The sequence below is a fragment of the Onychostruthus taczanowskii genome, unplaced genomic scaffold, assembly GCF_017590055.1.
Source record: "Onychostruthus taczanowskii isolate IOZ18803 unplaced genomic scaffold, ASM1759005v1 scaffold77, whole genome shotgun sequence".
Taxonomy (NCBI): domain Eukaryota; kingdom Metazoa; phylum Chordata; class Aves; order Passeriformes; family Passeridae; genus Onychostruthus; species Onychostruthus taczanowskii.
This window is the reverse complement of record NW_024505561.1, coordinates 2,682,828-2,704,254: the sequence shown is the minus strand read 5'-3', so window position 1 is coordinate 2,704,254 and position 21,427 is coordinate 2,682,828. Positions and strand designations below refer to the sequence as shown.

General features: G+C 38.8%; 1 protein-coding gene across 3 annotated transcripts in view; it reads left to right on the top strand.

The window, feature by feature from the left end:
* ABCC4 (ATP binding cassette subfamily C member 4) overlaps positions 1-21,427 on the top strand; it is a 142,159-nt gene that overhangs the window by 96,926 nt on the left and 23,806 nt on the right. For all 3 annotated transcript variants that reach the window (XM_041423392.1, XM_041423391.1, XM_041423393.1), the window contains 6 exons: positions 2,430-2,540; positions 4,016-4,116; positions 6,250-6,441; positions 10,558-10,713; positions 14,690-14,779; positions 15,239-15,411. In XM_041423392.1, coding sequence (XP_041279326.1) covers positions 2,430-2,540; positions 4,016-4,116; positions 6,250-6,441; positions 10,558-10,713; positions 14,690-14,779; positions 15,239-15,411 — 823 coding nt within the window. The remainder of the gene's footprint in view (positions 1-2,429; positions 2,541-4,015; positions 4,117-6,249; positions 6,442-10,557; positions 10,714-14,689; positions 14,780-15,238; positions 15,412-21,427) is intronic.

Here is a 21,427-nt window from a genome sequence, read left to right as displayed (position 1 = left end):
ATGCTACAATATCTGATAGTGAGGGAAGACAGAGTTGTGGCTTAGTTTTATATTAAAAGACATCTTTAGGCAATAAACTGTACAAAGAGGACCATGACATTTAAGAGAAATATTTTTCTGTATTTTAAGGTCAGATCCAGGGGACATAAAAACACTTCCATTTTTCAGTCAGTTTTGTGCATCTCCCTAACAAAACTGTCAATAATACCCCTCATGGGCAGATCATGAACCTGTTTTTGAGGTCAAGCTTCAGTGCTTTTAGTCACACTCTTCTGTATACCTACAGACTTCATCTTGCTGTCTTTCCCACGCTAACCTTTGGGGTACACCAGCTGGCATGAAGTGTGTGTAGTTTTTGGTCCTCATGGGGAATATGTGCCGGGACACTAAAGGAGACCAACACCCTCTGGGCTGTATTGGCAGGAGCATAGCCGCAGGAAGGAGGGAAGTGATTGTCCCCTCCACCCTTGTTAGCCCACACTGGGAGTACTGCATCCAGTTGTGGACCTCCAGCTCTGCGAAACATTCTAACAAACTGGAGTGAGGTCCCTGGAAGGGGCCATGAAGATAGTTAGGGTATTAACAGGAGAGATTTCCTTCTGGGGGAGGTACTGGGCTTGTTATGTTCACAGAATACAGAGGATTTAATAGTAGCCTTCCAGTGCCTGCAAGGATGTTGCCATAAATACAGGTTCCTCACCATGGTGCATAGCGGTAGGAGCATCGACTTGGGTGAAAGTTGTAACATGAGATTTTTAACCTGAATTCAAGGAAGAACTCTTTCACTGTGAGCACAGTCAAGCAGAGGCAAGAATTGCCCAGAAATGCAGGCTTCATCTGTATAGATTTTCAAGACTCAAACTGCATAAAGCAGCATGGTCTGACCTCTGACCTGACTGTGCTTGAGCAGGAGGCTGAGCTAGAGATTTCTTGAAGTTGTTTTCACCCTGGATAGTTCTTTGATAGTAAATGTGATCAAGCAGTAGCTGATGTGAGAGAATACCTTTCATAACACCTCACAAAGTTGGAGTCCTGGGTTTTTAAGTCTCCTAAAGAGTTTTAGATTCTTTCCTGCATTGCCAAAGGCTCTCCCAACCAGTGATGGTTTTGTTTAGCACTTTCAGCTGGAGTAGTAGCTTCCTCTCTTATTTAGGCCTGAGCCTAGGACTCAGGACACCTGCTTTGAACCCCTTTGAGGGATGCCTAAGAATGGAGTATTAAATAAATTTTAGATAAAAAACATCAAAAAGGCATGCTGACATTTGACCAAACCCAAGTTTCCTTCCTGCCAGTGCCCATCAGTATAAGCAAGCCCATGACTTGTCAGACCACGATGATTCTTTATTAGTTCCTGTAACTGTCAGATTCTTTTCTTTATGCACAGTGACCCCTGTTGCATAGAGAGGTTGAAAAAAAGACCCATCTCAATCTGGCAGAGTAACACACCTCCCTGGACAATTAGGATCAATGCAGCAAAAGCTTCATAATCTGACTATTGATGATCAGGCTTAAAACCACGCTTACCTTCTCTCTGTGTTACAGAAGGGAGAATTATTTTCATCTGAATTTTTCCCAGCACTGGGCTAAGGAGCACTGAACAGCTGAAACTGCAGTGATCTTTAGCAGGGAGTAATGACATGCAAGGCAGAGGGGGTTGGAATGGTAACCTTCTGCTGTGACTTGGTAGCAGCTGGAACAATTCCTCTGAGTACAGCCTAAGCAACAAATAGTGTTGCGCTCTATTATGGCTAATTTGCTTCTGATTTTGGCCCTGGATTCAAACACTCTGCCTTCTGTATTGCAGTGTCTTTTTGTGCTGTCTCTTTACTTTGTACTGTAGCACATCTACCTGGGATGGAACTTAACATCAAATTGTCGAGTGGAGATGTCCACCTGTGAGCTTCCCCAAAAGTAAAATTGTGCATCTAATCATCTGAATACCTCTGTATAGCTGCACTGGCTGTATTGACTAGCTCCTACAGGAGCTTAACCAGCTGCAGCTGCCTTCTAAAAACTTGGCTCTGACAGTTGTGTTGTGATATGTTCTAGCTAAAAGCCTGCAGACTCTAATCAAGCTACAGTAAATGTAGCTTGTAAATGTTGTACTTCTGCTTTTTGTATAAGACTCATGAGTTCACTAGAGTTGAGAAGAGGCTTCCATTGTGAGCAAGTGGACCATGCTTAGAGCCTTGACTGTTTTTCCTTCTCTTCCTGTGGTTGCTACTGGTGTGAAAACTAAATTAGACAATTTCAGGAAAACTGGTCAGTTAGCCTGATCATCATCAGTCCATGCAGACATGCACTTGAAGATGGCAATGTTGGGGTTTTTTGACAATTTGTATTATTAACATGAATAAATCTAGTAATAATTATACAGCTTCATTTTTAATAATCCACTGTTTTTTTTGTCTTTTTAAAATACACTTTAGAGGCCTGGTTTCTCTTCTTGACAACCTCAAGGTGGTTTGCTGTGCGTCTGGATGCCATCTGTGCCATTTTTGTTATAGTGGTTGCTTTTGGTTCCCTGCTTCTCGCCAACAGTAAGTACAGATGTTAGAAAAAGTTCACCCAGTAATTACCCTGTATAGTAATGCCTAATTCTTTTTCATATGTTGCTGTTTCTAATTGTTTAAAGGCTGTAATTAAGTTAAATGTTTCTTTTTAGATCATGATCTCTTCCTTAGTCTAGGGCATTGGGACTGTATCTGCTTCCCTGCAAATCCTGGAGGCAGTTCAGACATCTTCCGGGCTAAGGCATACATCTGTCATCATCCCCAAGTGTGCAAACAAACGTGTTCTTCTGTAGTCTTCACTCTTGAGATTCTGGCTTTCAGAGCAATAACAAGAAATAAATCTTCTTTTTCCCTACCTTTGTCTTTCTCTTTTGGGCCTACAGGGCTTTGCTTTTTATACTGAAACACCCACAGAGCTGCCTCTTAACAATGTTTTTCCTTTCTGCACGTGGCACAGTAGGTCAAAAGGCAAGGTAAAGTTCCTAGGGATACTCTTCTCGTATCTTGTATCAGTGGGATAGGCCAGTTCCAGAGAGAAAATTGCCTCATAATAATACATTTTATGTTCACTGTCACTCATGAACTGTCATTAGTGTATGCATCATCCAGGATGTAATTGGGTTAGATGTGCTAGAATGAGATAGTCATCTAAAACATGAAGGAAGAAGTAATTATCTTGGACATGAAAATAAGTGCTAATTTGCTGGTTTTGTTTCTTTTCTTTTTTCTTTGGAAAGTTTTTTATGTGCAGGTGTACTTTAAAATTTGAACACTCTGTGCTGCACAGCTCTACTAATTTTGAGCTAGGTTTGATGTTACTAGCATGCAAAAAGACAAGTCAAAACAATGGTCCTGAATCTTTCTTTGCCGTTCGATAAAGAGTGTTTCTCTCGAAGTCAGTAGGACTATGTCAGGATAAAGTTCAAGTAAGTCAGAGGACAATCATGCTTAATATTGGGGTAGACAGAATACATTTATTTTGTGAGAGTAGACCCACTGAACACAGTAAATGCATTTATAAACAGGGGAAGAAATCTTCTACCCTGTTACTTTATCTGATTGGTTATAAGAGTACAAAGTTGATGTAAATTTCATAACTAATTTTGAAATAATTTTACGCAAACTTTTTGCTTAGGTTTAGGGCCTTATCTGATTTGCGTAGAAAAAAAGTGAAGCATTAACTATGCTCAGCCAGAGAGGGATGACCCTAAAAATCTATGTAAGTTTGGTCTTGAGAATGAACCTCAGTTTTTAGATGAACACCAGGCTAAGGAGAGTTTGGATTATCTTGTCAAAATGTGTCCAAAACGTACCCCAAAAATGCAGCAAGCAGCTGTTCTGCCTGGAGCTACTCATTGCACAGATAGCAAGTAGCGCATAACCAAATAAAACTCTGGCTGTGATGCTTCCATCATGTAAGTAACCTCGTGAAAGAGAACTTAACTGAGATTTTGTGTAATTACAATGTACCTATTTGAGTCTCATTTTCCTTTCTTCTGCAGCTCTGAATGCGGGGCAGGTTGGTTTGGCGCTCTCCTATGCAATCACCCTCATGGGAACGTTCCAGTGGGGTGTTAGACAAAGTGCTGAAGTTGAAAACCTGGTAATGTTTATTTCTTCCTTTCCCCCTCTTGTTTCCTTTCATGCTTGTGACATGAAGCCTTTAAGATTCTTCTTAATTAACTTAGGGTATTAATACCTTAGCAAGCAATTGAGGCACCACTCTGCAGTCATAAAGAAAAATTACTTCTTTTAGGTTATGATTTGTCTGACTGATTTCAAATGTTTGTTGAGATGAACTGTGTCTGGGGATTGTCCTGCATTCATAGTCAGGGAGGTTTTACAATCTCCCTTCACAGAAGAAAGGAGACAGTCTAGTTACAGTGTAGACAATTGCATTGCAACTTGCTAAAGTTGCAATAAATTAATCCCTTTCTATAAGGAAGATTTTAAATTAGGGCTTTATGTTTGGTATTTATAATTTATTGTTATTTATTATTGCATTTTAAAATTTTATTGATATCCCTCATGGCATTTTTAGAGTCCTCTTATTCCATTGCAAAGGCTTATAACTTTTTAATTCATTCTAAGTTAACACAAATGTGAAAGTATTTGTTTATATTCAGCTGGCAAGGTTGTGCGTTTTCCAGAATATATAATATAAAATGCCTTTGACCAATTCACAATATTTACTAGAATGTTCTAATTTGCCTGTCTGCTTTCTTAAGAGAATACATAAGAAAAATACATTGTAAAAAAAAAACCATGCTAAACATAAATCTGGAATTTTTTTTTGTTGTGTTGACAACTGAAGTTACTTGTAATGATAGTTTGCTGTACATAGTCTAGGAAATGTGTGTAGTCCTTTTGTAGAAGTTACAAAGCCATAATTAATAATAATGATAATAACAAATTTAGAGTAATTTTTTTTGCTACCACCTTGCTTTTTCAGTGCATTTTTCACACACCAGTATACTGGTGGTGACATTTTCTGAGAAATGGGAAGAAAGCTTTCAGTTTTTTTCATACCATTTAGGACGTTTTGGAAGTGTCTGTGGGAGTGTCACACGTGCTGAGTGGCTTTCTTGGAGGCTGTGACTCAAAAATACCTTGGAAGAGAAAGGCCATTCACTAACCTGGCTTTGGTGTGAAATGCTGATCATTTTATGGAACTATGATTAGCATCAACTTCTTTGATAGGTGGACATCCACCAAAAATCCCTTCTTATTAAAGGGTGACTACACCTGGGGGAGGCAAGAACATTTCATCTCCGTTCTGCTGCTAGCTGCTCAAGGGCAGTGATTGTCACACGCTGCCAAGGTGGTGGTGCACCCTTGTTTTCAGTCCTGTGTGCAGTTTAGGGCAGCACAATACAAAATGAAGCTGTTGGAGCACGTCCAAAGGAGGGTCATGAGGATGGTGAAGGATCTGGAGGGAAAGCCCTTATGAGGAGTGGCTGAGGTCACTTGGGCTGTTCAGCCTGGATAAGAGGAGACTGAATGGAGGCTTCATTGTGGTCTACAACTTCCTTGTGAGGGGAAGAAGAGAGGCAGGCACTGATCTCTTCTCTGCGGTGACCAGAGACAGGACTGAGGGAATGGCCTGGAGTTGTGTCAGGGGAGGTTTGGGTTGGATGCTAGAAAAAGATTCTTCCCCCTGAGGGTGACAGGCTCCCCAGGGAAGTGGACATGGCATCAAGTATGCCAGAGTTCAAGAAGCTTTTGGACGATGGTCTCAGGCACATGGTGTGATTTTTTTTCTTTTTTGGGTTGTCCTATGCAGGGCGAGGAGTCAAACTCATTAATGTGTCTGCCTGGAGTTCATTTGGCAGTTTCATTTCTAGCTTTGTCTTTCTAACACACAGTGGATTGGTGTCATCTTAGTCAAGACTGAGAGACAACTCGCTTAGCTTAATTTTCTTAAAACTTATGCACGTATTTAGGTTTGTAATTAATCCTACTGATGAGAAATGCTTATGAGTGGTTTTATGTATCATGATAGATCTGGATCTGTAGTAGGACATGAGATGCATTCTTTCCACTTTTTCAGTTGTATAAAGAAAGCCTAGAATGGCACCAAATACTTACCTGTGTTAAAAAAACAAAAAACCCCACAGAGTAATATGCATTGAATCTCTTTGGTAAAAACACACACACATATTTATATGCAGGCAGTATTTGCAGTGTATGCCATGGGATGAAGCTCAGGTATGCATGTCTTCTTTCCTCCCCTTAGATGATATCAGTAGAAAGAGTGATGGAGTACACAGAACTTGAAAAAGAAGCTCCTTGGGAGACCAACAAGCATCCACCACCAGAATGGCCTAACCAAGGAATGATAGCATTTGAGAATGTTAACTTCACTTACAGTCTAGATGGACCATTGGTTTTAAGACACTTGTCTGTTTTAATTAAGCCAAAAGAAAAGGTATGTATATGGCTGTCTTTGGATATTCACAGAAATTAAGCAAAGATGATGAGTTGACAAGCTGCGTGTTAAAAATGCATTATAAAATATATGGATGTTAGGAAAATAGTAGGTGTTCTTTTGAAAAATAAGCTTTAGTTGTATTTAATAACAGAAGTTATAGCCTATTTATTTCCTCTAAGTGTTGCATAAATTTGTCTGGGAACATGATATTTCAGTCTGTCAAAACAAAGGATTAAACATACCAAATAATTTCATTAAAAAATTCTGAGATTCTTCAGAAAGTGGCAGACATTGAAAATATCAGACAAACCAAGAATGTTTGTTCAAATCTAAAGCAAATGGAGCTGCATTAGGAAGTTGGGTATTCAACAGAGGGAACATAATTGGAATCAACTATATCAACAGACAAGGTGAGCAGAACCAATAGAAAATAAGGAATGTACATGCCCTTGTACTGAGCCCAAAATGCAAGATAGAAGAAAGAAATACAAATCAGTTGCATAACTTCAGAATTTGGGATTTTGTTTCTGTTCCTTTTGGCTACCGATCCAATTAACTCTTGTCATTAATTAGATTGGTAGCCAAAAGAAACATAGAAATAAAACTCTTCCTCCTCTGTAAATTTGACTCCTCCTCCCAATTTTGACGCTATCCCTGTTGAAAGAGTGCTGCAGGGAAGGTCTCCCCCACAGACAAAATTAAATTACAGCCCTGAAGTGTTAATTTATGCTTTGCTACATTTCAAATGCAGGTGTATTTTTTGATTAGGTCGTCCCTAGGAGGATGGTTCAACTCTACAATCCTTGCCTGTGCCTCCTTTTTAACACGTTTTTCCATTCAATTCCAAACACATTCATTTCCTCGAGTGGACCTTTTAATAACATGCATGTTACAAAAATTCAACCGGACATTGCTGCATTGAGGTGATTTCCTGGAATTAGCTGTGAATGAGTTAAAACCAGTTAAAAATCTTCTCTCCTTGAGAAGAAGAGCTATGTGGGCTGTCTCCTTAGCTGTTACAAGTCTCTCCAATATAGACAAGAAGTCCTATATTTCTCAGTGAGAGACAGGAATAAAACTAAAAATGGAAGGAAGAGATACTAGCAATGCATGGCTCAGTCCTTGGTGGTGGCAGGAGATGGAGGGATGACTGGGGGTGTTTATTTTTGCCACGCAGTTATGCTGTGGTTTCATCATCCTGAATTTGCCCAGCTTGAAACTATTGCCAAGAACTTTGTATTTGCTTTCTATGATGTTTTGCACAATACTGCAGTAGGCTGCCACTGTGTAAAATAAATCTCCCAAGCATCTCTCCTCCTCATATTGGTTTTAATTATGGAGAAGCATCTTCTTCAGAACCAGGTTTCCAGATCTGTTGGGAATTCTGCCCATACTGCTGTCATTGAGAGCTCTTATGCCTGTTCAGGCCCCTGGCTTATAGAGGCTTCTGGTGGCTACAGTGCCACTGGCAGCAGGAATGAGTTTAAGCTTCTGCTGTGCTTGTATTTTTTCTTGTAGCCACCCCAGGGCCCAGTTTGGGAAGCTGTGGGTATGGTAAGAATGAGGGAGGTGATTGCTAGCAAATCACTCATGGGTTAAGGTCTCTTCTGATCTGTTTGTCTCGGCATTCAGTATTTCCCTAGAGTCAAAGCAGGCTGGGAAGGACCCTGTGTTTTAAACATCTTTGCTGAAGTAGTGAGCTCTGACAGAAACAGACCAGGGAGACACAAACTGCTCTGCCAGTAGCTGGCAGGGATTAACCTCCTCTGCTACTATAGCTGCAGCAGGGGAAGGTTAGCATGTAGTATTGGGTTTTACACATCATCTTTGTTTCAGGGAGCTCATGAATGCTTATTAGCTACCATATTGTTAAATGCACCTTTTCCTGACGGCTCCTGGATCTGCAGGCTACATGAAAAAGTTAGGAAGGTGCACATGTAGATTTATGGCGTGGCAGCTGTGCTCCCATGATGAAAGGGAGGTTGCCTGAGGGATTACAAAGACATGGGCAGTTTCAGTGGAGTGGCTGACATGCTGTAAATCTCAGATTTTTTGTGCATCTCTGCTGTGAAGTACAAGTGACACCTGAGTAATGATGAGCCCAGCGTAGCAGGTGTACTCCTGTGTGTGCACTGGGCTTGTATCAGGCAGCACGGTCCTGGCCGTGTGATTCCTGATAGGTGGCACTTCCCATTTGCAGACTGGTGCTGTATTTGCACTGGCTGTGAGTGTGGGCCTGTGAAGAATAAAATGTATTCAAAAAATGTGTAATGTGTATACTGAGAGCTCTTTCAAATTCCTGTCAGTGTTCAGCAGCCTCTAGTCAATTGGACCAAAGATGCAAATAGATTCTTCTAAATGTTGAAGAGCATAGTCCTTTCATTTGATGCCAAACTGAAAGTGGGATTGTGACAATATGCAGAGCAGCTGCATTTTTATTTTAAGTATCAATGTATTTTTTATGGTTTTTTCTTTATATCTTTGATACAATACTTTATATTGACATTTGCAGAGGAACAATTGAACTTTCATTTTCACAACTCTGATTGTCTGTGTTCTCTATTCAGTACTTTCTTTCTGAGCTGTAGTTTATCTATTCAGAACTACTTTTCTGTTGTTTCAATGATAAAATTTAGAGTACTAGACATTTTGTTATTTATTGTAACAGATTTGCTTAAATTAGTCTGTTTAATAAAAAGCATTGTAGAAATGTTAATTAGTTTATATAGAGTAGTACAATAATGAATTTTTTGATGAAATTGTTAAATCAGAATGTAGAAGGAAAAAATTTCTTTAGATTATGCAGCGTAAGATGCTCCTTGAAGTGTACTTTTTTAGTGTGTTGTGTATTTTTATCAAATGTGGGCACTGCTGTTTTGTCTGAACTTAGTGTCTCTGACTGAAAGTTTCTCCTTGCACTTTGGTGCAGTTTCCTGTGCTGAATTTCATTTCAGCAGGCATTGCTGCATACATGTGAGTCTCAGGCAGTAGGTAATTGCCCTCTGGTGTCTGTATGTACACTCCTAAGTGTTTTCATCTTTCTTCCTCCTTTCTGCACCCCAGTCACTTCACCAAGGCATATTATATATGTTTGATCCTCATAAATCCTTCCCCATCAAATCAGGATCTCCAACCCATATTAATTCTGTGTTGCACTGCTCTGAACTTTTTCCAGTGTTCTGATTTTTTTTTTTTAATGTAGGGATTAGAACAGAATGCAGGAAATAACAAATTCTGCCAGATCAGATCTGTGTAGAGGGTTACACCCATTATCTTCTCTTACAGATACAGTTGATTACTGTACGCTCTTTTTCTCTAAGAATCCTTTACCCGAATACAGCATTTAAAAATTAAAAGAGAATAAGTATTTGTCGATCTTAGCCCCTTGTCATTAAAGCTGTCAATCCCGTATTTTTCATTGTCTCTTTTTTTCTGAAAGCTTTATTTTTTTTTCACATTGTGTATGTCTTCCAGTTTTTCTTGGGGAACAAAGAGAACCCTGAATCTCTGTGATTTTATTATTCACTATTTCTTTTGTTTGAAAAGGAATTTCACCTTGATGTCATGGCCTTGTAGTTTCAATGCTTGCTGAAGATGTCTGAAGTATGGATACAGTTTATAATCATGCTACTTTAAAGTACTTCACCTTAACCATAACTAACCAAAATCAGTCTCAGTTATTTAAATTGGGAGTACATTGTTCCCAGAGTGCTTTATGGGAGTCCTTTCTGGGGTTGAGTAGTAGATGCATGCCTGAAATGATTTGCCTAACATCACCCAGTAAACCAGGTTCAGTATAAAAATTAACAGCCTTGAATCACATTAGTGTATGCATCGAGGCACTTTATCTTGTTTACACAATAATACACCACACATTAAGGGAAAATCATTCACATTTGAATATGATCTAAGAAATTTTCATGTATACAAATGTCACCTGAATCCAAACCGATTTAAGGGGAGAGGATTTTTCCTCTTGTAAGAATGTTAATTACAAAGAAGTTTTATTTAGTGCATGTTCTACTGCACATCCTATGATGCTGTAAAAATGTAAAAATGCAATTTCTCCTGAAAAGCTCACAGTTTAATTGTACAGGCTTGCTTGCTCCATAGGTTGGAATAGTGGGAAGAACTGGAGCTGGGAAAAGCTCTCTGATAGCAGCCCTCTTTCGCTTGGCAGAACCTGAAGGAAGGATTTGGATTGATAAGTACTTGACATCAGAGCTGGGACTCCATGACTTGCGGAAGAAAATTTCAATTATACCTCAAGTAAGAGAGTGACTTGGTTTGCCATGGATGTTTTGAATATAATACCGTAGTGTTTAAAGTGCTCTGCTGGAATGTGTTCCCCCTGCACCTCTGAATGCAGTAGATACAGGAACTGTAGCTTGTAACTATTGTTACTTGATTAAGGTCTTGATTATTTTAAGATAAACAGAATCAGTTTTGGGGACTGGAGAATTTTTTTCCCATTTTTATACCCTGTCTGTTCCTTTGGAATATCTGTGTGTTAGCTGTATGCTGTCCTCCCATAGTCTGTGGGAAAGCAGAGAAAATCTGATAAGTGTATACCAATCTTCAGCAGTCCTCTGAAGTCACTTGATCCTTTGGCAGCAATCCTGCCTGATGCTTCCTTAGTAAGGGACTTGGCAGAAGACAACTTTCACCTCTCTAGACATCCCTGTACAAACCGAGTGGCGCTAGATTTAGAAGGAGCAAGTGTGCTACCTAGAAGTGAGCTATCAGCTTTTGCTTTATTTGGAGAAGGTGGGGCAGGAGAAGACCAGAGGAACAGACTAAAGAGTAGGTCATTATAACCCATAATAAATAAAACTTGATGAATTTTAGCAGCTGAATGCAAGGAAGGCCACAGTACAGGAAAAAAACCCAATAGGGCTGTGATGGAAATAGCCTCATCTCTCATGCTGGAGTAGAAGAAAGGCTGTTCAAAGAAATCCAGTAGGTCTCAGGACTTCTCTTGGAGTCTTACTTTCATGAGACATTGTATCAGAGAAGGGTTTTAAGTGTAACCTTAAAACTTAGAAGGCAAAGTCTGTGCATGTTACAGTTTCATGAGAGCTCTGGTCTCTTCTCTGGGCATTTGCTCTCCAGTGAAGAGGGAGGAAGAGTGAAAAGCTCATATGCTGCAAATGTAAAGTCATATTTTGGAAAGTAATTCATCTGCACTCTTCTGGCAGGTAGAGTGTAGAGCAGACTGTAAACCAGAGGATTTTTTTTGCCATGTTTAGCATTATTTCTCAGATCTCTCTATGTTATAACAGAATCTGTATTTAGAGTTATGTCTGAATGTGTGCTAGTCTGTTGGCAGGGTGGCAGTCAGAGTGTATTAATTTCTTGGAGTTGAGAATCTAATACAAATGGTAATAAGGCTTTTTTTTTTCTCGAAGAATAGGAGTCAAAAAGAAACAGGTATGCTATTAAAAAAAAAAAAATTAAAAATAGGTACTTCCCCAGTAATTGGATTGTTGCCTAATGCAGGATTTCTTTTGTTTCTGCATGCTGCAGGCTTTGTTATTGCAGTACTCAGTGGAACTAGTCATCTTTTGTATGTAAAGAGAACTTTATGTACATTTAAATTCCATTTTTTTGTTTGTGTGTAGTGTTCCTTTCTCGTGAAAGCAGATGATCATCAGTTCATTCAAGGTCTACAGCTTTTTGAAAGCCTTGCCCATAGCTATTCTGGGTGATTTTTTTCATTTTGAGGAGTTCAGCCCAGTTGGACAAAATAGAATACTGAGACAGGAAAACTGCAGGTCAAATACAATTTCTACATGTTGAATGACACAGGTGCTCAAAGTTCACTGCATTCAATTATACATGTGAGGTTTTTTTTCATACATAGGTCTATTGACATAGTTTTAAAACTGTTCTAATCCAGTTTAAAACTGTTCTAATCTGTGATTTTTGTCAAATTTATATAAGGTTTGCTCATAGTCACAAAAGTTTTGAGTGCCCAAAGGCTAGCAGGTAGTTGGTCTTTTTGGCTGGCTTTTTTTTTTTTTTTTTTTTTTGTGTGTAATGGAAGGCTGTTTCAACTAAAAGTATGCAAAACTATCAAATGGTGGTACAAAGAAGAGGAGGAAGGAAGGTTTGGAATCAGGTTTCTGCTCTGGTAAACTGTAGGCATTGTCTTGTACTGTGCTAATAGTAGTGTCAATAATAGCAATGTAACATCAGGTAGTTATTTTGCAGCAAATATCTTCATAATTATGTGGGCAGCTGAAAAACCAGAGAGAGAGATGCTTATTAGAATTGCAACATAAAACATGCTAAACAGAACCATTCCTAGAGAGCGATGAGGCAAGGCTGAAGTTTTCTTGTGTGTGAGTTTAAATACCTACCTGGAGAAATAAAAATGTGCTTAGGCTTCTAATTGCTTGCTTGGATGGAGCTTTGTAAAGGTTGTGTTTGTAAATCTTTTCTATGCAAATGTTGTCTGCCTCTCTGACTGCAAGCATTTTTACAACAGTTATTTACAGGTTAGTCTTACTGCTTTCCTCTCATAAACCAGACTGTTTTAAATAATAATCTGTGTCAGAAATGGTAATTAAAAAATATCCTTATCTTCTGTTGCAGTGCACGTCTGTTGTTAGGACTTCTATAATAGTTGTGAACACTTTATAGGTTCTGCCTGTTCTTTGCCAGCCCATAAAAATGGATTGAAAAGGAAAATAAATGTAACAATACCTTCAAAATACACTAAATGGTGTACTAAAATGTGTGTTGTTAAACAAATTAGTTTGTAGGTGTTTTTGAAGAAAATTGTTTTTTGGCCTGGAAATGTTTTGTGTTAAACCCTTTTGCTCATTCAGCAAGTTTTTAATGACATTGCTATTGCAACAGATACTTTCAAATAATTGGCATATTATATCAAGAAATTTATATCTTCTTTCATATTGCTTATGGTATGTTCTGTCTTTAAATTCTTTTATAGCACTCAGATGGTTTAGAAATTCAAAGAAAATAAAAGAGTTAAGGTCTGAATTCTCTTCTGGTTTGCTGCAGCGCTTTGGAGCTGGGCATCACTAGGGTTAGATGGGGAGAAAGTCAGGACAGGTTAATCTCAGAGTAAGCTGAAATTGCCCAGTGTAAGTTAGATTTTATTTCCTAGAGGAGAAAGGAAAAAAAAAAAAAAGAACATGTTTTTGCCTAAAATTTCCCCAATTTAAAGAGGACTGACAATATGATGAATGGTCTCCATTTATGATTAGCACTGCTACCGCTTTTGACTTGTTTTTGTCTTTATATGTGGTATTAAGATGAGTTTAGCCCTAAAGTCGTGTCAGTGCATGACTCTCAGGTCTGGCAACTCACACTACTGAGTACTAATCTGTTGCTTTAGGAGTTCTGAACCCAAAGCCCTCTTCCCAGTTCTTAAATACTACATGTTTCAGTGTGATTTGATTTGTGCCAGTTTGATGAATTCTCTTTTATTACTCTGACTGGGAACTGAAGTAGAACAAAAGTTGCTTCGACCACAGGTAAACATTGGTACCTGAATGGGAGAAGGTACAAAATACCCTGGTGTATTTTGAGTGAGAGCTTTGCCCAGCAGTGCTCCAGTTCTAAGTAAGTTTGCTTTGGTGCTGTGGCAGTATAGATGTGTTTAGGTTTTAAATGGTGAAAGCTGTTCCTGCTTAGCCCTGATGGTAAAATGGAAGGGCTTTTATGGTATGAAATGAATAAAAAAAACCAAAAAACAAACCCACAGCCAAACACAGAAGGAAAACCAGAAAGGCATTGTAATTTCTTTGATTCCTCTCTGGTTTATGTACTTCAAAACCAGGTTTTCAAACTGCCTAAAAGTAATTTAGGAGTGTGAGCTCATTGACAGTGCTTAGTTGTTGGTTTTCATTAACAATACCATGAGGATAGCAGGGATTTCATATAGGTATATATATATATATATAGCTTGTGGCATCAGAGCAGTGGCATGTAAATGCCCGTTTAAGTACCGACATAACTGTGTACAGCAATTTGCAAACAGACCTGTCCTGTTTGGTAAATTATCTTCATACAGAGTAGTTGAACACTTGCCTCCCCCCACCCCCATCCCTCTTAAGCATGCAGTTGTATTGAACACCTTTGCATTTCAAAAATGATAGCTTGTTATTGGATATTTCTGTGCTATTGTTGATATAGGTTAGCTGTGATTATCATTAAATTACCTATTGCATTATAAAACCTGTATTTATAGTGGAATGCTGATTTTACTGGGTTTCAGGAGCCTGTTTTATTCACTGGAACCATGAGGAAAAACTTAGATCCTTTCAATGAATACACTGATGAAGAGCTGTGGAACGCCTTGGAAGAGGTGACTTACTAAATCTAATCATGTACATCTGGTATTTAAAATCCACGTAACAATAACATTACGGTGCTTGTGTGTGTTAGGTTTTGGATGTTTTCATCAGGTTTGATAAAGGTATAGCTGTTGATAGAAAAAGGTAGACTATCATATGTGCATTTGTGTATATGTGTGTGCAGGTGTGTATATTGTTATGTAAGTCTTTTATAAAAAAATTATCCTTTGGGATGATGTCTTGGTTATAGTTTGATTCATATCTTGGTTTTAATGAACATTAATAGATTCTTAACAACATGTTTTTAGAATTCTAATAACTGACACACACTGTAATCCAACTTGGCACTTACTCATTTTGTGTCAGAATATAAAAGGCAAACCTTGCATACTTATTGTTGTGTCATCAGACACACAATAGCTGATTTAAAAGAGAGTTACTCATCCTACAATATGTTGACATGTCAACAGGTGCAACTCAAGGAGGTTGTGGAAGATCTACCCAACAAAATGGAGACACAGCTGGCAGAATCTGGATCTAATTTTAGTGTTGGTCAAAGACAGCTGGTGTGTCTTGCCAGAGCAGTTCTAAAAAAAAATCGTATTCTTATAATTGATGAAGCAACAGCAAATGTGGACCCAAGGTACAAACAAAATCTGTCATATTAAATTGAGCTGGTTTCTCTTCTAATGTGTTCATCTCTGCTGTAGAGATGAACTTAAATGCTTTATATTTCATGTACTTTGTATTGCTGTTTTATGTTTTTGATGATACCATCATTTTTGTCTATTCAAAACGAGGTGATTGAGCTTTGGCTGTGGAGCAGATGATATAAACTAAGCACTCAAAAGATCCCTAATTTCAGTGCATTCCATAGAGTAGGGAAATTAATATTCAAAGCTTATTTGTCCTGCAGCCATAGATTAGAAGACAAGAACGTTCTTGAAAATGCATCTCTGTAACATCAGAATAGCCAGGAAACAAGTTGAGTTCTGTTGACTTCTGGAAGAAATGCTTGTTGGAAATAAATAAATAAATAAATAAATACAAATTATTTAATTCATCTTGCTCCCAAAACCCCCTAAAACTAGAAAGGTGAAAAATGGCTGTAAGCAAAACCAGATACTTCTGGTTGTGAGATGCTGTCCTTTCAGATGCTGGTGTGGTAAGTTAGAGGTCAAGTAGGGGCAGGGGCAGAAGGTAAGCTGTCCTAAACACCACAGCTGTCCTAAACACCACAGGAACTGCAAAGCAGATTTGGAGATGTTTAGGTCTGCAGGATGGACTCACTTATTCATTATTCTGTCTTGTATAACTCAGGACAGCAGAACTTTCCTGAATTCATTTCTGTCTGAACTAAAGTGTACTTCTGGAAGAACATCCAACCTCAATAGCAAAAAAATTCAATGACAACCCCTGTTAAATTGTTCCAATAGCTAAGTACCCCCACTGTTAATTTTTGAAACATTTGAGGCGCTGGTGGAAATATTTTGGAAACAATACTGCAAATGTACTGCATCAATTAGTCTGAGCTGAATATATAGTTCCAACAAACTATGGCTTGAGGGAAAACTCAAAGTCCAAAGAGGACAATAACACAGCAAGTCCCTCAAACAGATGCATTAAGGATTTTGTATGTCATCTGGGCGTGACTCATTTTTCTAACATCTTCTTAGGGGAGAAGTGGTGCCACTGGTGTAGTTTTACAGTTCAGCTGACAGTATATTTCTAAAACCTGTAGAGAAGTGCATTCCCTTCCCAGAGGTTTTCTTTTTTTTTTTTTTTTTTTTCTTTTTTTTTTTTTTCTTTTTTTACTCTTAGTTTATTTTTGGCTGAGCTCTGATAGATTAACTGCGATTAATCATAGGTGGGGAAATTTAATACCATCTTACTCATCCTCCCTGTTTTGGCATCTCACATGTGTGTTCTCAACTTACACTATCCATTTAATTGATCTTGATTAATGTGTGCTGCAATATATATTATAATAAGGTAAATGTTTGTTTGTATCAACTCTAGGCATAACAATACAAATAATAACTTGGAACTTCTTCTTTGAATTCAGTTTGCATTACAGTCATTATTACCTTTTCCTTAATGTGTTGGTATAACTAGAGCCAAGTATTTTTTAGCTCTGCAATCTGATAGGATGATCATCAGGAAATGCTGATGTGGGTTGCTTAACTGAGCAGTTAGGGAGGCATTTTTGGTGTGTAAGGAAAACCTCCTCCTCTTCTGATGCACAACCCCCATACCTGGCACCCTTGTCTCTCACCTGGTGGCAAGCACACATCATACCGAGCACCTAAGATGGGAGATCATGGCAAGCTGCCACCAGCTCTGGAGATACTTTTTTCTTTTTTTGGTTTGTTTTTCTGGCTCTTGATCTGTCTTCCTCAGCAGCCTCAACTGCTGCTGCCACCATGTCCTTTCTGCAGTTCAGCCTGTGTTGGACAACACCCTTTTCCATTTCCCACAAACCTGGAAGCAGGTGTGAGAAGGCAGGGGTTAGGGGTGGCAGGAAGAGAAGGAAGGGTGAGGTGACGTGAGGCAGTGGATGCTGTGTGGTGGGCACTGTAGCTTCCCTGGGGGACTGAGGGGACTCCCCACCACATTCCAGCTCAGCTAGGCCATTCTTATCTGCTACTGGCAGTGAAGGGAAGGAATTTTAAGTTCATCTTCTCCCTCCTGATATGTTCTGGCTTTCCTATGTACCCTCATTTTCTCCCTAGCTCCTCACAGATGCCACTTGCTCTGCATGTGGCAGGGGTGTGAGTGCTTTTTGGGGGGAAGGAGGAGCTTGCCATAAAGAAGGTTGCCCTAAGTCAGACTACCTGCATGATTTATGTGATGACTGACAGATGTTTAATTTGATTTTATCTTCTTGGTCCATTCTCACCCTGAAGAATAGAGTCTGGTTTTAAAGCAGTTGAACTGTTCTTGAAAATTGTGTGAAATCTGGGGCAAAAGAGCTGAAAATCTTCATGTAGTTGCTTTGATGATACACAGAAACAAAACCATTAGTAACTGAGACTTTTTTAAAATACTGAATTTATTTTAGTTGTGTTAACTGGTATTTTTGCTTATAGAGAACAAAAGTTTGGGCAAGCAAACCACTGCCATCTTTTTATATTGGTTGTTCATTGAGTCTGGTAAAACCAGCCATTGTACAAAGTTCAGTTCATTAGCCATCTTAAACTTGTCAGGTTTAACCTTTTATTACATCTAACTGCTATCTGTAACTCATTCTGAGAAATTATCTAAGCCTGTCAGGAATTGTGTAGTGTGAGATACGCTTTCAGGACAATCCCAGGAGGACATTAGAAGATAATGACTTACCCAGTTTTCCTTTCAGCAGCTTGGTTGCTTCGCATTCAGATCTTATTTATTCTTCCTCTTCAGATAGTTTTCTTTTTACACAGTCAACTAATTCAGGTTACATCAGATCTTGGGTTGCTGGGAAACTTGGTGTTAGATCCTCAACCTGTGGTGCCTGTGGGACAACTATACCACCATTTTGTGCTTTCTTATTGTATTGTTCCTTGCAGTAGGAAGTATCGTGGTTCCCATTTTTATATAATCAGATCAGGATTGGGTTTTTGTCATCCAGCAGCCCTGGTTTTGGTATTCAGGTTGCACCTTTGGTTTTTAATGTGCCTGAAAGATATTGGGGTTTGATCTAGTGAGGTGGGTGATGAAATCACTTGGCACTTGTCTAGACACTTGCTCACTGTGGGTAGACATCACTAAGAGTCCATTTATGCCCTGAAAAAGGGACAGAAATTATGTTTCCTTTGGTACTTTTCTAGATCTAACTGGTATGTGGTACATTCTCTACACTATGTCAGCACATAATTCTGCATACAGATGCTTTTCTTGATGTTTTCAGATTTTCTTGCTTTCCCTAGCTTCTTCCTGAGATTCTCCTGGAGGTTACTGATGGTACTTCTGCTTGCTGTCCCAAAAACTATGCTCCAAGGTCTACCATGAACCTTGGAGAGGATGTAGCCAAGTGTCAGTCAGCAGACATGTCTGCTTCAGATCTTGTACTGTGATATTTGAAGATGGAGCTATTAAGTCTGCTCCTGATTACTCTGAAGTCTCATTTTAGAACTTTTGTCACACCCACAATATGGACAGCAGTTTCTTGTTAGTGATAAGCTTGTGTTCAAGAAATACCTGTTTAAGATGATAGTTTGATAGTATCTCTCTAAGAATGAGAGGCTTTTTTCTTGCAAATGTAGGAAGAGATAGTGCTATAAAGAAGACATGTAATAAAAGAAGATAATATAAATTAATGCAGAGGACAGGGATATTCAAAGCTGAGGCATTCTCTGAAAACAGTAGGAATAACTTGAGTTACAAATAATTTTAAGCCCTTTGTAAAGTTGTTCTCAAAGTTCCTGAGCCAGCTATGATTCTCATGTTCTGTAGTAGCTTTGCAGAAAACTTCACTTTGAGCTTGACGATAAGGAAAGAAAAAGGCTTTCTTTACAAAATTCTAGGGAGTATTGAATATTTAATATTTTGTTTCTGTTTTGCTATTTCAACCATTGCCCATAGTGAGTGTTTTCATGGATGTCCCAGCTTTTTTTTTTTCCTTTTGGAGGTAAGAGTAGTCAGGTTATTGAGGCATTGCTGAGAAGAGAGCAAACAAATACACATGCATTAACACTGGAGTGAAAGGACTGGTATAGCTGTGATGTGGAACATGATGAACAACTTCCTTTTCTTAAGGAGATAACACACAACTAAAGAGCCTGGCCTTGTCCTGACTTCTCCTGTCTCTTTTCCTGATTGCTTACTGGCCTTTGTTCAAAAGGAGTTGAGGAACACCTGCTTCCCACTTTGTTTTTGAGCTTCTTTTAGGAAGCTGGATCAGAAGGACCAAGCCTCTCAGACTGTGGTCCAAAACTCAATTCTCTTAAGCTCATGAGAGACCTTAAATGTTTCTTTCACCAGATGAAGGTAACAGTTAGAATGCATGCAATTTTTACTTAACTGTTTATGTCTTCCTTCTCTCTGATGATTCTTCCTGTCATCAGCAAGGATCTGTCTTCTCCTTTGTCATGCTGATTACTTCAACTTAGCTTGTAACAGAAGCTGTGTTCATCCTGAGCATGAACTCATACTTTCTACTGTGGAAATGTAGTAGTTACCTCATTCCTCTAAGTCATCCTGTTCTTCCGAAGTTGTCTGTCCACTTCTTATTGCTGGTGCCTCCTGGCATGATGGCCTCAGAACAATTCTCTTTGCATAATTCATGAAGTGATATCAGATACTCATTATGTGCAAACAGATTCAGTGTGGAGTACTACTTCTGTCTAAAAAAATACTACTTAATCAGAGGAAGATACATTTTGTGAATCTTTTATGTATTTTATTTTATTTTCCCATTACTTCTAAAAATTTGAAGAATTAAGACTTTGCAAGCAACTGATTGCAGCCAACATGTCTGCCTAAATGTTCTAGTTTATTCAGATATCTCCTTTGTCTTTTTTTAACCCAATCTGCACATTTTGTTATTCTCCAGTCATCATATATGCAAAATAACAAATTCATGTTTTAATAGAAATCCTGGAAATGAGGCCCATCCTTCAAGTGCCTGGCTTCTTGGCTGGAGCTTCCTTGGTTCAACTAACGCCAGTATATTTTGAGTTCTTTATGTCATCCTTCTTGGATGAGAATTTTGGGTTCTGTTCCTTTTTCTCCATTGTCTTTTGGGGTTTTTCTGAATGCTGGTGGGCAATATGTGAGTATTCACAAGGCCTGGCTGGTGGGACCCAAGGCTACCTATGCAGTGCAGGCTGTCAGGTGCCTCTAGAGGGCATTCATCACCGGATGGCTGCCTAATCCAGGTTCTCAGATTCACCTTCCAGCCATGCCTCTTCCCTTTCAATGACTTAAGAGAGGACCATAGAGATCTCCATGTATAAGCCTGACTGGTGTCCTCTAGGTAAGGTGGTGTCAGTGCTTCTCTTGGATAGTTAGTTACTTCAGTAAGCTCCAGTTCCATCAGTATTGTCCATCTTTTGCCTTACTGCTCATTTACATGGCTAAAGAACATTCTAGTGTCTTAACTACCTGTCAGTATAATTTTATTTCCTTTTCACAGTTCTCAGCTTTTTTTGTGACAGTTTTCACTTCAGCTCTGTACTTCAGTGTGCTGTAGCTTAGTTTTCATTCTTTACAAGTCTTATGTTTCCTTCTGCTGTCCTTTTCTTAGGTGGTGGTCAATTCATACAGTAGGCTCACTCTTAACTTGAAATCTTCTATCTCTTTCCTTGGGTTGTGCATTCCAGTTAATGCTTTTGATTTACAGGGTATGCCAAGTTTTGGGTTTTTTCAGTATTCGAGTTCTCAAGCTATTCCAGTACTATTTTATTTTACCAGCCATCTCCTCTAATTAATCTTTTTTTGCATTTGAAATCAAGAACCTTAGTTCTAGGCTGCCTTGTGTTTGTTCTTCAGATGGTTTGCAATGAGGGATATGTACTTTGACCAGCTTTTCTTCACTGCTTGCACAAACTAAATCTTGAAAGAGAACAACAATGTGGTTTTTTTTTGGTGTAGAAATCAGTAGAACTATCTGAATCTGCAGAATTTTCCCTTTTCTGTTATCGAAGTCTGAGAAATTAGTCTCCTGAAATGAAGCCTCT